Source organism: Mesoplodon densirostris, chromosome 2, assembly GCF_025265405.1.
Source record: "Mesoplodon densirostris isolate mMesDen1 chromosome 2, mMesDen1 primary haplotype, whole genome shotgun sequence".
In the NCBI taxonomy this organism is placed as follows: Eukaryota; Metazoa; Chordata; class Mammalia; order Artiodactyla; family Ziphiidae; genus Mesoplodon; species Mesoplodon densirostris.
In genome coordinates this window covers 20,729,639-20,747,613 of record NC_082662.1, presented here as the reverse complement: position 1 = coordinate 20,747,613, position 17,975 = coordinate 20,729,639, and the positions used below count along the sequence as shown (strand labels likewise).

At 42.9% G+C, this 17,975-nt stretch overlaps 1 protein-coding gene and 1 pseudogene across 7 annotated transcripts; one reads left to right on the top strand and one right to left on the bottom strand.

Moving 5' to 3' along the window:
* Positions 1-1,227: 1,227 nt before the first annotated feature.
* RSRP1 (arginine and serine rich protein 1) lies at positions 1,228-5,056 on the top strand. 7 transcript variants are annotated; one of them, XR_009530368.1, is made up of 6 exons: positions 1,228-1,356; positions 1,599-2,169; positions 2,588-2,739; positions 3,119-3,163; positions 3,361-4,009; positions 4,587-4,600. XR_009530368.1 is itself a non-coding variant. In XM_060080983.1 (5 exons), exons 2-5 carry the CDS (start codon positions 1,659-1,661, stop codon positions 4,722-4,724), a joined length of 885 nt encoding a protein of 294 aa, XP_059936966.1. In that variant the 5' UTR covers positions 1,228-1,356; positions 1,599-1,658; the 3' UTR covers positions 4,725-5,056. The 7 variants fall into 7 exon arrangements, 2 of the variants coding, with proteins under 2 accessions (XP_059936966.1, XP_059936996.1); XR_009530369.1 differs by lacking the exon at positions 3,119-3,163; XR_009530367.1 differs by having other exon boundaries at positions 3,119-4,009.
* Positions 5,057-9,246: 4,190 nt separating this feature from the next.
* On the bottom strand, positions 9,247-16,496 carry LOC132502602 (pre-mRNA-splicing factor SYF2-like; annotated as a pseudogene).
* Between the last annotated feature and the right edge of the window lie 1,479 nt (positions 16,497-17,975).

Below are 17,975 nucleotides of genomic sequence, written 5' to 3'. Positions count from 1 at the left end.
TCTATTGCTTCAGTAACAAAGCCACAGACTTAGTGGCTTAATCCCAACTTATTATCTTACAGTCTGTAGGTGAGACGTCTCACTGAGGTAAAGTCAAGGTGTCAGCAGGGCAGCGATCTTTTCGTAAACCTAGGGGAGAATCCCCAGCACTGCTCCTTCAGGTGTTGGAGGAATTCACTTCTGAGGTCACAGGACTGAGATCTCTGTTTCCTTGGTGCTGCCAGCTTGGAGCCATCCTTAGCTCCTAGACGTCTCTCAGGGGTCCTTGTGGAGACCCCACATTTCAGAAGCAGCAATAAAATGTGGAATTCTTCTTGCGCTTTTAATCTCTCAGGTGATTAGATTAGGCCCACCCTATATAATCCAGGATAAGTGATTTCCTATCTACCTCCCAAGAAAGTAGCTTTTGTAAAAATGCCTGCAAAGCAGCATTGACTGGCAAAAGCAGCTCATAGGACTAATTCTCCTTACATAAGTGGTTAGTTCATTCGATGAAAAATTATTTCAAGGCAATTGTCATGCTTTATTAACAACAATAAATATGTCTAAAATGTATCCTACTTATAAATCCCTGGAAATAAAAGTCACCATTGTTTAATCCTTAGCACCAAGAACACTGTCCTCAGAACAGACATCTCAGACGTCATTCTGAACCTTTAGACTAACTTAAAGGTCAGCTATGAGTGCCCTTTGCATTCTGTCTCCACCTTTCTGACTTTTCCTAGCCAAAACACGGGAGTGAAAAACGTTTTCTAAGATAATGCATTGACTGGCATCCTGTGACGTCCCGGGGAAGGCGGCCCGCCGGCCGGACATGGGTCAGGAGGAAGTGGCCAAGAAGGGTCCAGGGAGGCACAGCCCGGAGGGGAGGAAACGACCCAGTTAACATCAGCCAGGCACACAGTCCCAGAGCCCGGTGTAGCCGGAGCGACGCCACCTCGTTTTCACTCGATTTCAGCCAAGAACACCAAAGAGCCACAGGCAGCTACCCGGATGGAGCGGCGGCTCCCCCCGCCCCCTTTCCGTGCTAGGGCGCGCATGCGCATCCTGGAGGCCATTGGGTGAGGCGGAGGGTGGGGCTCGGGGTGGAGCGAGGAGGGGAGCGGCGGTTGGACGAGAGGGGAGCCACGCCCACCACGCAACGTCTCTGCGCAGGCGCGGGGCGCCAGCTGCTGGTATTTTCGACCCGTCTGCCGCGCCCCCGTTCATTTTGCTTTTGGACGTTGGAGGTTGGAGGTTGTAGTTGTGAGTCCGCCGTTCAGGAGAAGCAGCGAAAAGCCTCTCTCCGTCCTTAACTTCAGAAGGAAGGCGTCCGTTGGGCCTTTCCCTTCTTGAGTGAGGCGTCGACGGCCCGTGGTGGGTTTTCTGGTGACGGGGTGGCCCTGCGGTCGGTTACCTCAAGGCGAGCGTAGCCGGGGCCCTGTGGGCCCCGCGGGGCGTGGACGGGGACGGTGGCGGGGCTGGAAGGCCGGCAGCAGGCGGCGCCACAACCCGGAGTTCCGGAGGCCGGGAGGCTCGTTTCTTTCTCGGCCCGAGGCTGCCCGCGCGGCTCACTTCGGGACTTCACCTGTATTTTGTTTCCTCTCGTTTGTTTTTAGGAACTGAGTTTTCGGGCAGGGGTCGTCGAAGAAAAGGAAGCTCGGAAGCTGCCGTCCGAGATGTCCAGCTACGTGAACGACCTGTGGCCGGGCTCGCCGCACAAGGCCTCCCCCACGTCGTCGCGGTCGGGCCCGTCCAGCCGGCTGTCCTCGGCGTCCGGGAGCCGCTCTCCCAGAAGCTCTCGGTCCCGATCCATCGTCTCGAGTCGGTCGTGGTCGCGGAGCCGCAGCCGCAGCCCGCCCCGGCGGAGGAGCAGGTCGAGGTCTCGCTCCCGAAGGCGCCACCGGAGGAGGTACCGGCGCTACTCGCGCTCGTACTCGCGGAGCCGCTCGCGCCCCCGCAGCCGCCGGTACCGGGAGAGGCACCACGGCTCCTCCAGGAGTTCCTACCGGTCCCTCAGCCGCCCCCGCTCCCGCGGCCGCTCGCATTACCGGAGGGCCTACGCCTTCGCGCGGGACCGTCGTTACTACGGCTTCGGCCGCACCGTCCACCCGGAGGAGCGCAGAGACTGGAGGGGGCGATCCCGGACCAGGTCGCGGAGCCCAACCCCATTTCGTCTGAGTGAGAAGGGTGAGTCGTCGGTCGTCGAGAGAGGCGTTAGGGGAAAGAGGAAGGACTCCAGTAGGTTAATAGTTAAAACTACACTGTCGTGGGCGCCCAGTTTTAAAATGGACGGCATGCTTTCCCCTTGGGAGTAACGCTGTGCACGTTAAATGGCTTGGTGGAGGGCGGTTCTGGGTGGAGCCTTGAAATTGTCAGGGAGTTAGTTATTTACCCACCCTGTGCTTTTATTGATTATTTAGGGATACTTGTTTTTCTCAGCAAAATAAGTAGTTCTTTTTCCATCAATAGAAATATATCTTACATGTGGAAGTACCATGTAAACGTCTAGATATCACTAGTTTAAAATCACAAACATAGTTTGTGATTTTTGAGTTTTCTGGAGAAATACTGCAGGATAAATGGACATTTTGTGTTTCTTTTGTAGATCGAATGGAGCTGTTAGAAATAGCAAAAGCCAATGCCGCAAAAGCATTAGGAACAGCCAACTTTGACTTGCCAGCTAGTCTCAGAACTGTTTCTGTATCTAAAGAAACCAACCGTGGAACAGCTGTACTGAATAATGGTGCAAAATCTGAGGTAAGTATTTTAGATTTATCCAAACAAAATCTTCAGAAAACTATTACCAGAAAGATCTGATTAGCCATTTTTATTTGATTTGCCTTAGACTGCTTCCTGGAAAGGCTAGCTAAATATAATTTAAAATAACAGATCTGACAATACTGAGATAGTCTCCCCCCGTGAAAATGGGAGACTAATGAACTTTATTTTCAGTTGACACAGTACTGATTACTTTCATAATTGTAGCTGATACTTCGGTGATTTCTATGTAGTTACCAAGTTTTTCTAGCTAGTTTTACGGAGTATTTATCTGTAGCGCTCATTTGCAGCATTATGTTCCCACAAATTCTATACTCAACATACAGTATAGTTTATCTGCTTTATTTCTGTCTTATAGAAATCATGAATGTGGTCTCCAGACATTGATGAAGAAAATCTGTTGGTAATTGATACATGCGCAAAAGCATCAGAGGTTTAACTAATTTGAAGTTTATGTTGACACACTGAAAACTTAGTTTTTTGTTGGTAGATCCCTATGCATGCTAGAATTTGGGACAGGTACTAAAACAAAAGTGTACTTTGTAATGGTGGGGCATCTGATATAGGTGTCCCTTTCATAATATATGCAATATATTCCAGATGTTTTGAGAGATTACAGAAGAAGAGGCCTGCTTCACTTGCAGATAAGTTTATTAAAATTCTCCAGAAATGTGCAGCATAAAATTCATAGCTTAAAGGTTTAAGGTAGTTAGGAATTGATAACACTCAGTTAACATAGGAAAGATGGGTTATCTCCTGTCATTCAGACCCAGATGTGGGTTTGCCTAAGTATTAGTGGTGGACAAAAAAGATCTTAGTTCAGTCGCTTTTTCAGACGGTTAGGTGCCCAGCTGGATGGGCAAATGCCTTAGTTCTTTGAAACTAGGTGTTTTCTGGTATGACTTGACTTTCAAAGTTACTTGAATTTGCATCAGGGGGATACAGTACTGCATTATGGGGAAGAGTGTCTTAAGCCTATCATTGAATCAACTTTGTTATGGGGAAAACTCAACAGAGTACTGTGTTGTTTATTTTAGGATGTTAACTATTTGGTTACATCCAACTTGATTTGTGTCTCTACAAGTGAATTTGTAATACAATTGGGCTGCTTTTTGTACCTACAAGGGTATGGTTTTTTAAAATTTACTTTCTCTTACCTGTCTAGCTGTCAGATAAGTTAATAGAAGATGAAACAGAAAATCCCAACGAGAAGTCTTCCCAGCAAAAAAGCATAGCTTTTAGCTCTAATGTAAGTATATCTAAGCATTGACCACTCAAAAACTGGCCTTAAACATATTTCTGTTATGTGGGTTTTTACTTTTGTTGGCTCATTGTTTTTATGCTGATAATTCGAGGCCTACTAAGCTGCTAAGTAAATAGAATTAAAAAAAATTTTTTTGTATGGTTCTTACAAGTGACCAATATAATGGGCTCCTACTCTAATATCTACATTCTCAGTCTCAATATTTTGTCCTCCTTTTAACTATTCCCATTATCCTTTTTAACTGTTAAAATATTCAAAAAACAAGTCTCAGAATATCCTGTAGTCAGAATATTTTAAAATCAGCTAAGGGCTTAATAAACAAAATTTCAAAACTATTTTTAATACTTCACTACTGCAGTAGTGACATATGCCTTGCATATGTCTGATTTGATTGAATCAAGTTGCAAGTGCGGTCCGTGGCTTTGCATTTATTTGGTTGGTGTCTTTTTAAAGTTCTAGTCTTAAATGGAATTATTTAATGTATTTTGTAAAAAGCAAATATTTTAAATATGTATAATAATATTTGTTTGGGAAGCTGACTTAAGAACTTGTTCTCTTACAGAATTCTGTAGCAAAGCCATTGCTTCAGAAATCAGCTAAAGCTACTGCTGAAGAGACCTCTTCAGGATCCCCAAAAATAGATAAGAAGAAAAGTCCATATGGACTGTGGATACCTGTCGAAAAGAACATCAATAGCTAAGGTTGCCTGAAATGCACTTTTTTTTTTTTGCGAGTTTGTTTCCAGCATTATTCCATTCCTTTGAACCATTTATTGATAATTGTTGCAATTACAGATGACAACACAGAAAGATGTCAATACTTAATATTTAAATATTAACATTTTAGATTTCTCTTGCAGATAGGAGATAGCACAAATGGACCAGAGGTTACGCACAGGTGGCATTCTTGTATATATACTTGTAAATGTTTTATATAATATGGATTGGTTATGTAGAAGTGAAATTTTTAAGACAAACAGTAATTGAACTGTGTTGTATATATTTTGTTAATAAATTTGTTTTTATCATTTTAGTTTCACTTTATTGTGTATATTTTACATAATGGGTTTTTATTTAATAAAGAAGAATGAGGTGGTATCTCTTGTTTAAAGCCTTGCTAATCCCAGATCCAAATCCATGGACTGACAGCATAGGGCTCAGTGATCTTACCTCAGAGTTTGTGAGAAATGCTGAATCTCAAATCTACCCCAGAACTGAATTAGAAGCTGATTTGTAAAGTACTCCCAGTTGATGTAGATACTCATTAAAATTTGGGAAGTTTGGCCTAAGACTTAAAAGAATACTGGCATGTTATCCTGGAAGAATTGAGCTTCACGGCAGGAAACTCAGCCAGAGAGGGGTTGAAACAGAATGCCTCACTGGGCTATAAAATCAGAGGTTTTGTTGCATTTTTTTCTTATGTTTTAAAAAGTATTCATTTATTTGAAATTCTTCATTGCTTCTTACTGTAGCTGGGAAAGACCTTAACTAAGCACATAAAAATTTAGAGATGAATGTTACACTTAACTGAAAGGTCTGGGCAGTTGGTTTAAACGTTAGCTGATTATGGATTTTTGTGGTTTTGCCTGTTAATACATTCTAGTGGATACCAAAACTAGGAAGATAAAAGCCAGTTTTAGATGGTCTCTCCAAGTGTTAATTTGACTTAATAGATCAAATGTTTGGATTAAATGTAAAATGCCAGCTTAATGAATTTATTTTGCTTATGTGCTAGACTTTAGCAACAAAACATGTCTTGCTAGAACCTAAGCAAAAAATAAAAATCCTAGTGGATCAGAAACATGCATGAGGTTTTGTTTTAGTGATGGATGTGGGTACTATTGATTGCTTGAATGGTTTTCTTTTCTACTCCTTGGAATCTTGCCATAATTTTGAACAGACTCTTTAGTTTGGGAAATAATGAAATAGACTTCCATTAGGCAGGGATAACAAGTTAGAGAATAGGATGAGGAGAATATTAGAGGCAAGACAAAAAACCTGGGAAAAGACAAACACCCAGAAATTAGATAATAGATGAGCAGGCTTAAGTCCTAAATTTTTTTTTTTTTTTTGCTGTACGCGGGCCTCTCACTGCTGTGGCCTCTCCCGTTGCGGAGCACAGGCTCCGGACACACAGGCCCCGCGGCCATGGCTCGCGGGCCCAGCCGCTCCGCGGCATGTGGGATCCTCCGGGATCGGGGCACGAACCCGCGTCCCCTGCATCGGCAGGCGGACTCTCAACCACTGCGCCACCAGGGAGGCCCTAAGTCCTAAATTTTTAAGTAGAAGTGGACTTTAAAAAGATGGTGAAGAATCCTCAAGTGGAATGTAATACTGTATTAACTACAGCTGTGCTGTCCAGTATTTTACCTGCATTTCCCATTAAGGCAGCCACCAGCCACTGTAGCTGTTGACCACTTGAGAAGTTGGCTGGTATGACTGAGGAACTGAATTTTAAGTAACCACTTACTGAAAAGTGCAGATAATAGAATACTTCTATGGTAGAACATTATATTGGGTAAGAGCTGCTCTTAAATTTGACCCTATGAAAAATTTAAGTGTACAAATTTAGACTTGGATATATACATTCCTGGACATATAATTTCTATTACTATAGTAAAGCTATAGAACTCAAGGATTTCCTTGTAAGGGAGACTTTTGCAATGAATTGATGACATAATGCTAAGATCATTTCCACCTTCACTTAGCTGGTAACAGAAAAGCACCTGCTTTGATTATGACCTTATGTAAGAGGATTGGCTAGTTGCTATGGATATGTGCCACTTCTGAGATTTCACTTCTACAGTGGTCTTTTCCTTCAGCCTTCAGATGCCTATTTTCTCTTTATTAGTTCATTTTCTTTTTACTACCCAGTATCCTGAAAAGAATGTACACTTTCTCCATTTTTTTTTTCCATAATCACCCCATGAGGTCCTGTCAGTCCTTATCTAACCTGACCTTGTTGTTTGTGTGTGGTCAGGACAACTGTGTTCAGTCTCTCCTAGGCTTTGTGACACAGAAGATAACTCGTACGTATTCCCAGACTGCCTGTCATTACATAAGTGGGATGCAGTTGCCCAGGTGTGATACCATGTCATTACATAACCTGTGGACAATATAGCAAGCAGGCGCTGACAGAAATTGTACCACGAGACTAGATTTAGTGCTGTCCAATAGAAAGGAGAGCTTCAATGAAAAGTAAAAAGGTGAATTCGTTTTTTACCCCAGTAGATGTTAAAATAGTTAAAATGTAGAAAAGTGGTATTTTACTTTTTTGGGGTAGGTGTTGTGATTCAGTGTGTATGTTACACTTAAAGCACACCTCAATTTGCCCTAGTCACATTTCAGATGATCACTAGTCACATACGGTGGGTGGCTACCATTTTGGAAAGCACAGCCCTAGATTGTAGGTTCAGGTGTGTAATGCTCTGCTTTTTTTCTAGAGAAGCCATGATTACTGAACTAACCACAGCATGCTGTCCTTTGGTTTTCTTTGCTGAAGCACTTATTAAGCTTACCTAGCAAAATAAAACTTGTTCTTATGAGGGCTCACTTTTCACTATTTCTTCATGGAGTCCTTTCTCAAATTTTTCTGTCATTCAGGCAGAGATTTCCATGCATTTGTCTTTTCTTTGACCTCTTCCATTATCTACAGTGGCTTTTTGTCCTTTGCCCACTATTAGGATTCTATCCTTAGCCTACTCCCTCTACAAGCTCTTTTGCTAATTTCCTCCACTCTGTCTTTAACTACCATCTACTAACTGAAGAGTATCAATTTCTGAACTCTAGTTTCCAAAGCTTGCCTCAGCTCTTCAAAATAAACCTTTCCTATACTGAGCTTATTACAGTATTGCCTGTTTGAATTAGTGGCTTTTACCATCCACCTAGTCACCTTCAGAGTAGTCTTCAGATCATACTGACATCTGTTTTTTTGGTTGGCTACTGGGAGCGCTTTTCTCCTCTGGGGAAATCCTATTTGTCCTTTAAACCCAAGTCAGTATGATGTCTTTGAAGACCTATTAATTTTTCCCTCCCCTCCTTTTCCCTTAGTAGAAAGGTATTATTAAATGTTTCTTTGAAAATACAGGAGAAGAAAAAACTACTGGCATGTTATTACTCTTGATAAGATTGGTCAGCATGGGTGTGTATTTGTGACAAATTATTTTAAAAAATAAGTAAAATTACCACATCTGTTCCCATTCCCAGGAGCAATCACTGTAAATAGTATGGTGCACATCCTGGATTTTTTTTCTATGCCTGTACAAACCTCTCTTTATATAGGTAAGAGCATCTTTTCATGTTAGATCTGTCTCATTCTATAGTTGTATGACTGTACCACAATGTTAAAATTTCCCTATTCACAGTACACTGAATATACCTTTATTAGCATTTATATTACCATCTTTATAAGCCCGTCATTAGCTAAATCAGAGCTTCCTACTCATTGATCAATAAGTGTGCCCAGCTTATACTGATCTCAATCCTAGGCATGTTTTTATTCACGTAACATGGCATAAATAATCTTCACTTTCATGGGATGCTCCTGACTTCAGGTTTTCTATCCTGTTTCCCGTAATTACTACTAAAATCGCATGTCCTAATTTTTTAGTTACAGTTGAAATAAGGTTAGAATTCCAGTTAGCCTTTAAAAAAAAAGATTGTATTATGTGTATTTTAATAATACTTTCACCAAGTGTTTTAACTTACCTTTCTCCAAGGGATATTTGCTTTTTGAAGGATGGCATATTTGTAAAATGCTATTGGAGAATCAGTCTCCCACCCTCTATGCTTGCCCCATAAATGCACCTGGGCCATGGGATAGAACATGGGACAGGCAAGCACCTGCTAATTGTGACCTCTTGGAGCAAGGAGGGATTCGGTTGAATTTCCAGTGACCACTGCCTTCCTTTCAGTACCTACCATAGCTTATAAGAAGAATTAGTGCCAATTTAGCAACTCACCTCTGAAGCTCCCAAGTTCAACTCCAGGTCAAGTCAAATGTATGACAGATTTCAGCATGATGATGACTTGTGTTCGTATCTAAGGATTTTAAGCCTAGCAGAGTGCACACATTAAGCACACACTTCAAACACAGAAATACAAGACATTTTTCTAAAACAAATGAATAATAAATATATAAGTATGAAAATACACAGATTTGTAGAACACGTCTTTACAAATTATAAAAGGAAAGAGTCCTGATTTACTGGTACAATTTGGCAGAACAGTTCCTGAAGGAGATTAGACAGCTGTTCCTCTTTCCAAGTTTTGTTTAATTTCAGCTGTATATTTCCCATAGAATCTTTCTGCCTTCCTGTTGAATTTAGCATTCCTTTCATTAATGTAGTCAATATCTGCATCATCATTATAAGGACATCTCCGGCTGTATTTGTCTCGTTTTTCAATTCTGTAACAGAAACAAATATACAGAGTTCAAAGCTGCATTCCTTTTTGTTTTTTCTTTTTTTTTTCTTTTTTTTTTTTTTTTCTGTACGCGGGCCTCTCACTGTTGTGGCCTCCCCCATTGCGGAGCACAGGCTCCGGACGCACAGGCCCAGTGGCCATGGCTCACGGGCCCAGCCTCTCCGCGGCATGTGGGATCCTCCCAGACCGGGGCACGAACCCGTATCCCCTGCATCGGCAGGCGGACTCTCAAGCACTGCGCCACCAGGGAAGCCCTGTTTTTTCTTTTTAAATAAATATTTTTATTTATTTTTGGCTGTGTTGGGTCCTCGTTGCTGTGCGCAGCCTTTTCTCTGGTTGCAGTGAGCAGGGGCTACTCTTCATTGTGGTGCATGGGCTTCTCATTGCAGTGGCTTCTCTTGTTGCAGAGCATGGGCTCTAGGACCGCGGGCTTCAGTTGTTGTGGCTCGCGGGCTTAGTTGCTCTGCGGCATGTGGGATATTCTCGGACCAGGGATCGAACCCATGTTCCCTGCGTTGGCAGGTGGATTCTTAACCACTGTGCCACCAGGGAAGTCCCTCCTTTTTGTTCTTAATAGTTAAGACTGAAAGCAATATCTTTAGAAAGCATCCTACAAGGATATATGTTCAATGAGCATTCTTCCTGAATTTAATCTTTTAAGTTAACAGTATCATCAGATGATCTGGTCTGAAGTTTGGGAAATTACCCAGGTTCATGCTGAAATATGAGTGGTAACATATTACATTGAGAGAATTTTTATACGTACTCTAGATTCTGCCTAGTAGTTACCCCATTCAAAACACATATAAGCAACGTAAGTGTCCATCGACAGATGAATGGGTAAAGAAGATGTGGCACATATATACAATGGAATTCTACTCAGCCATAAAATGAAACGAAATTGGAGTTATTTGAGGTGGATGGACCTAGTATTTGTCATACAGAGTGAAGTCAGTCAGAAAAAATGCCGTATGCTAACACATATGGAATCTTAAAAAAAATGGTTCTGATGAACCTAGGGGCAGGACAGGAATAAAGACACAGATGTAGAGAATGGACTTGAGGAGGAGGGTGGGGTGGGGGGAGGGTAAGCTGGGACGAAATGAGCGAGTAGCATTGAAATATATACACTACCAAATGTAAAACAGCTAGTGGGAAGCAGCTGCACAGCACAGGGAGATCAGCTTGATGCTTTGTGACCACCTAGAGGCATGGGAGAGCAAGGGTGGGAGGGAGGCGCAAGAGGGAGGGGATATGGGATATATGTATACATATAGCTGATTCACTTTTTTATACAGCAGAAACTAACACAACATTGTAAAGCACTTATACTCCAATAAAAATGTTTTAAAAACCCACACACACATATAAAAGTGGTGGTGAATGGGACCATTCTTCAAACTAATAATTCAAAAGTTCCTTAACTTCAATCCAGTTGCTACACTTCAAGACCATATAGTTAATTTTGTTATTAAGCATGAATCACTACTAAAATTTTAGGCTGCATTTGTAGTACTTACTGCTTTTCTAAGTCTACGACCGTCCTATCAATTTCCTCTGTGGAAGGCACATGTGTTCCATGAAGAAGACTGTTAGATGTTGGGTAGAACTCCTCTCCACTGAAAAAGAGTGAAGTGGTGAGTAACACAAAAAAAGATCCTATACCTTCAGAACTGGACAATGTTTAGTGGTCAAAAGTGGAAAACTTTGAGATACTTTATTTCAAAGAAATAGAATTCAAACCAAAGAAAAGATATTTAAGAAATATCTACTCCTGGGACTTCCCTGGCAGTCCAGTGGTTAAAACTCCATGCTTCCACTGCAGGGGGCGTGGGTTCGATCCCTGATCTGGGAACTAAGATCCTGCATGCTGCGTGACCAAAAAAAAAAAAAAACCCTCCAAAGCCCAAATGAGTTAGCTGACCACAGGTTAATGGAATTAACGAAGTTCATACAGTGGGAGAGCTTGAGTAACATGCTCAATTGAGGGCACAATTTACAGCCCTCTCCACTCTCTACACTATCACTATTAAAACAGTCTTGATCTTTAGCACAGTACCTGTCTTACATAATTAGGTAAGGAGTGCAGTTTAGCACTGTTTACTGTGCATGACGAAAGAAAGTATTACTGTGTCCCTTACCTGTGGATAAGGGTAATAGCAACAGTAATAATGATAACAAATAATAGCCAATACATACACAGTGCTTTCTATGTGCCAAGCACTGACTGAGGGCATTGTATGAATTTATTTAATCTTGATACTAACCCTGTGAGGTGGGCACTGTTGTTATTCCCTATTTACAGATGAGGAAACAGAGAAAAATTGTGTGACACAGCTACTAAATGGTGGAGTCAGGACCCAAGGCCAGGAAGCAAAGCTCCAGAATCAGCACTCTTAAATTCAAGGCCTTCCAGTAACATATATAATGTATGCTTTTAAATCACATCGACTTACTGCTTTTCTCTCAGTCTCTCATATGTTTCATGTCAGGTCAGATCTGCTTTGTCAACCTATGATACTGGCGTAATTGGGCAGCAGCATAATCTGAAAAAATGAGAACTCATACTATTTTAGATGTTGGGTGGGGCATTATTAGACTTGTTGTTAAATGGGCCATTAATAGGCCCATTCAATAAAGTAAAAGCCATTTTTACCTGAAAATCCCAGATTGGGGTTTTTCTCCTCTTTTTCCTCTCCCATTTTTCTGCATCTTCTGCACTGATCTCTAGCAACTTCACTTTCTTATAGTCTTCCCCTCTTGCTGTACATTCCTAAAACGAGGGAAAAAAAACATTAGCTTTATTGCCTTATACAATTCCTTAATTCCTTTCAAATCAAAGGCCTAAAGACTGCCATCAAGACAGTAAAATGGCCAGCTTACAAAGAAAATTGTGGAATCTGCTATATCTGTAAGAAATAATACATCTATAAAACTGACACCAAAAATAGCTGTGGAGGGGACACATTAGATGTCCATCAAAATCCTTTCTCGCTTCCTTTCTGGGCTCATGGCCGCCCATTTCTCAACGTCCCTTGCAGCTGCATCAGGCCAGGTGACTTGGGCTGCTCAACTGGGAACTGATACAGGAGAGACTCATGAGGTTTACCTTTTCTTATTGTTGGAGCTTTTGTTACTGTAGCTTAACCTTTTACCCTAATATCCATTATGTGGCTGTAACTATGTGCCAGGCAGTGTTGTAAATGTCTTACATATTTTATTCTCACAACTCTCTAAGGTACAGATGAGGAAACCAGAGCTGGAATGCTTAATGCTTAACTACCATGCAATATACCGCCTGAACAAAACACAGTATAGTATTTGAATCCACAGCTTATGAAGGTGGCACGAGTGTACTTACTTTTTTCTTTTCTTCTTCCTGCAATTCCCATTCCAAACGAGCTTTCTTAGCTTCCCAATTTGCAGGTAATTTAAGTCTTTTATCTTCCTCCACAACTTCCTGGTGATTTAATTTTCGAGCTTCATGCTACCACCAGGACACAAAGTTTGTCAGCAGAGGTATGGAAACAAATCCAAATAAATGTTACCTATCTTCTTGTATGGTAGGCCATCCAAAATGGACTTATGGATTTTATCCTGAAAGGAAGGGAGCCACTGGAGAAGTTTGTGTGCGAGTGTGTTTGTACTGAAGAGATTTCATGTAGGGGGAAGAGAGGTAAACACCAATATCTATACCTTTAAGTATTATTTTACTGCCTTCAAGGAACCATGTGGTAAAGATGGAAAGAGCAATAGTTTGGGAGTAAGAAGGCCTGAGAAATACTGATTTGACTACTCCCTGGCTGTGTGATGTAAGCAAGTCACTTAGGATTGGATTGAAACAGCATTTCCCAAAGTATGAGATCCACTGTACAGAGGTACTTGAGATGATTTTAGATACTACTGAATGTCAGTCACATACTGAGAAAGTGATTCCATTTCTCATTCCTTTTTAAATTCAGATTGGGTTGAAGACAAAGTTTCAGTTTTAACACCTCTAAAAACACCTATCTTAACACCTCATTTAGTCTCCCTTTAAAAACAAAGAGAGGGGGGCATTCCCTGGTGGCGCAGTGGTTAAGAATCTGCCCGCCAATGCAGGAGACATGGGATCGAGCCCTGGTCCGGGAAGATCCCACATGCCTCGGAGCAACTAAGCCCGTGTGCCACAACTACCGAGCCTGCGCTCTAAAGCCTTCGAGCCACAGCTACTGAGCCTGAGTGCCACAACTACTGAAGCCTGCGCTCTAGAGCCCGCGAGCCACAACTACTGAGCCTGAGCGCACAACTACTGAAGCCCACGTGGCTAGAGCCCATGCTCCGCAACAAGAGAAGCCACCGCAATGAGAAGCCTGTGCGCTGCAATGAAGAGTAGCCCCCGCTCACCACAACCAGAGAAAGCCCACGTGCAGCAACGAACACCCAATGCAGCCAAAAATAAAATAAATACATTTATTAAAAAAATAAAAACACTGAGCAAGTGGACAGGTGGTCACATTTACAGTATAAACCATGAAGGTGGTATGAGAAGGATTACAATCTAATTCTATTATCTATGAAGTTCAGAAAGTTTTAGGTGACAGAGTTAGTGGCAGAGTTTGGCCAAGAACCCAAATTTCCTGATTTCTAGCTGGTTTTCTTTTCTATCTATAATATTGTAACATCTCTTTATTGTAACATCTCAATACCATCAGCACACTCCCCAAATAATTCCTTATTATCAAATATCTTGTCAGTGTTCACATTTTCCTGATTGTCTCATAAGTGTTATTATTTTTACAATTTGTTTGAATTGGAATTCAGACAAGTCCCACATGTTGCGATTAGTCAATATGTATGTACACCTCTTAAGGTTTATTTAATGTATAGTTTCCTTTTCCATCTTTTTTATCCATTGCTTTTTTGAGGAGTTTGAAAATGACTGTGTTGACTGTCCTATTGTTTCCCAAAGTGGCATCTGCTAGTTGCCTCCCTATAATGTCCTATAACGTATTTTTTGACCCCCGTATTTCCTGTAAATTGGTCAGTAGATCTAGTGGCTTCATCCAATTCAGGTTAGATTTATTTTTTTTTAAGATTTATTTATTATTTATTTATTTAATTTTATTTTTGGCTGTGTCGGGTCTTAGTTACGGCACGCGGGATCTTTGTTGAGGCATGCAAGGATTTTTCGATGTGGTGTGTGGGTTTTCTCTTCTCTAGTTGTGGCATGCGGGTTCCAGAGCGTGTGGGCTCTGTAGTTTGTGGCACACGGGCTCTAGTTGAGGTGCGCGAGTTCAGTAGTTGTGGCGCGTGGGCTTAGTTGCCCTGTGGCACGTGGGATCTTAGTTCCCTGACCAGGGACTGAACCCGCGTCCCCTGCATTTTAAGGCAGATTCTTTACCACTGGACCACCAGGGAAGTCCCCAATTCAGGTTAGATTTATTTTTAGCAAGTCTACTTATATGAAACTGGTGCTACATACTTCTATCAGGAGACACATAATCTCTGATTTTATCCTTTTTGTGATGTTCACAGCCACTGACTGTGATCCAGTGACTCATTAAAAACTGCAAAAGGGGGATGTTTGAATTATATCATTGCTTCTTCACATATCATCCGGCCTCTTTTTTTTTTTTTTTACATTATTTCAATTAAGTATGTCCCACTAGTTTTTAGAATGCGTTTTTCTGCACAAATAGAGATAACTACCATCCTCACACATACCTCCTCGTCTCCAGCTGCCTGCTGACCTCCTATCCTAATGAGGACTTTTCCTTTGCTCTCGTTCCTACTGTTCTATACACTTCCCCAAACTCTTTACTTGTCTAATAATATCCTACTCATTTTTCAAGCAGCTTAGTTGTCACCGTAGTCTCTAGTTGTCAGTCTTCTCTGCACTTCTGAGGCGCTTTGTTCTTCCCTCTAACATACCATTTACCAAGTCGTGAAGTAATTATTGGTTACGGATCTGCCTCCATAACTGGGCAGAAGCCTTACCATATTTACTGCTGTATCAACACCATCTGTTGATAGTTGGCTATAGCACACTAGAGGCCATTAGGGGAGGGGCTGTTTTTGGATGAATGACGCCAACTTGCTGCGTGACAACAGACAAGTTACTTGCCATTTCTGGTCCACGGTATCCCCCTCCATAAAAAGAAAGGTTTGACAGAATCACTTGAGCTGAGAGGAGGGTGCGGGGAGAGGATGCTTAAAAAAATACCAACGTCTGGGGCTTCCCTGGTGGCGCAGTGGTTGAGAGTCCGCCTGTCGATGCAGGGGACACAGGTTCGTGCCCCGGTCCGGGAAGATCCCACATGCCGCGGAGCAGCTGGGCCCGTGAGCCATGGCCGCTGAGCCTGCGCGTCCGGAGCCTGTGCTCCGCAATGGGAGAGGCCACAGCAGTGAGAGGCCCGCGTACCACACACACACACACACACACACACACACACACACACACACACACACACACACGCCGTCTGTGTTTAGAAACTGATCAAATCAGACACTCTGGAAGTGAGGCCTAAGCATGTCTAGCTTTTAAAAGTTCTCAAAGTGACTTCAGTGTGATTCCAGGTTGAGAACCACCGGGACCGAACTTTCATGCAGCTCTGCAGGTCTGTCACACGCGCTGGTGCGGCTTCCTCGTCCCTCCACAAACGCGCACGGGCCTGGTCACGTGACAGGTCTCAGCTGGCCTCTGGGGCGATTCACCCGCTTCAGGTGCAGCTCCCGGAATTTGCGCAGTCTCTGTTCGCGCTTCTGGGCGGCCAGCTCCTCGGCCGCCGCAGGGGGCTGCTGTTCCTCCGCGCCGTCTACCGGCACCTGCGGCGGAGGACAGGCTGGAGGCGGGGCCGGTTCGGCTTCTTCCCGGACGGCCCAGGTGATTCCCCGCGGTTCCCGACAGGCCGGGCGCTCTCACCGCCGACCCCGACCCCACAGTGTCTGCGCCCCCCTCTCTGCCTCCCTGGCACCACCTCTTCGTCTAGCCGCAAACGCTCCTACACTCCCAACCGCTGGTCAAGACCAGCCCCACCCACGTCCTCTGCCTTAGCCTTTGCCGCCATCACCCGGTAGCGTTTTTCCCCCAGACTTCCTGCGACAACTTCTCCGAGTCTCCACCTCACTTCTGTCAGCCAGCAGCCACAGGTTTCTGGACAAAGCCCCGCCCTTTTCTGCTTCCCCAGCTGAGGAACCAATCCCGCCCTCGATACAGCCTTGGGCTGTATCCGATTGGACCAGGCTTGGGCGCAGGCGCACTGAGTGGAGACACCAGGGCAGCGCGGCGTAATCGTCTAAGCGTGTTGCTCGAGGAAGAGGGGTAAAAGGAAGAAAACGCCACCAAAAGTGTGAGAAAGCAACCCAGAGCACAGACTGTGCCCATCAAGTGACCAAAGCAGGCCTACAGTCACCATCACAGCATCCTGTCTTAACCTTTGCGTGGCGGTACAACGCCCGGTACAACGGAAGCTCCAAGAGGACAGGATCTATTTCTGTCTTGTTCACAGCGGATTCCTTGTGCCCCGAACTGTTTGAATGAAGAAAGGAAGGAACAAATTGACCGAGGGTATTTGGGATCTCTTCCTCAAGCATCTCCGAGATGCAGAAAGATTTCTTGGATTAATGTGAGATTTTGACTTCTCAAAATTCTGCATAGGACACCATTCTTCGTATATCTGTCCATTCATTCAGTAATGAACTGTATAACCATTCTCTATTTAACTCGTCTATTCTTTGGTTCATCATCTATGAAAAAATAAATAATAAGACAATACCCATGTTACAGAGTAGTTTGAGGACAAATTCGACAATATTTGTGAAATATTTGTGACTTGTGCCTGGCCCATGGCAAATGACCAATATACCAGTTGGGATTAGGTGTGTCCTCCTCCTAAGATGTCTTTAAATGTTTTTCTTCAGGGAAGCCCTAACCTTCACCACCTTAAGGGTCAGTGTCCCCCGTTACAGCTTTTCATACTTTCTTCTTTGTGGTGCCTACATAAATGTAATTAAATAAGCGTGGAATTGACTGTTTAGTGCAGTTAATTTAAATGAGACAAATTTCTTAACAACTATGAAAGCAGCAAATCTAGCAGTCATAAGCTTATATTTTTTCTACATTATGGATGATTTGACAGAGCAGTCGTAACACGTATTTTTATTCTTTAGGAATACAGAAATGTCAGTTATTTTCAGTACGATCACTTAACCAGAATTACACGGTTTGTAAAAATATTTTATCCGTCAAAGCCCTACATACTCAAACCAAGTAATTAAGGAGAGTTTAATAAAGGGACTGTTTACAAAATTGTAGACTGGGTTAAGAGAAACCAACAAAAGAGTGAAGCATTCCAGAGCTAGCAACAAGGGGGAGCCATTGCTACCCCTAATCCTAAGAAGAAGGAAGGATAGGATAGGAGAAAGTCTTCAGACAGAAGATGTGACTAAAGAAATGCAGCCAACCCATAATCCAGTCAGGGAATAGATATCCTGACCATTTATTCTCTTCTATTCTAGAAAGCATGACTTTCCCACTAAATCCACTT

Excerpts from the sequence above, each read along its gene's own strand:
- RSRP1 (XM_060080983.1), top strand. The coding sequence starts at position 1,659 with ATGTCCAGCTACGTGAACGACCTGTGGCCGGGCTCGCCGCACAAGGCC. Across the intron at positions 2,170-2,587 it reads ATTTCGTCTGAGTGAGAAGG|ATCGAATGGAGCTGTTAGAA; the intron begins GTGAGTCGTCGG and ends TTTCTTTTGTAG. Across the intron at positions 2,740-3,925 it reads ATAATGGTGCAAAATCTGAG|CTGTCAGATAAGTTAATAGA; the intron begins GTAAGTATTTTA and ends TTACCTGTCTAG.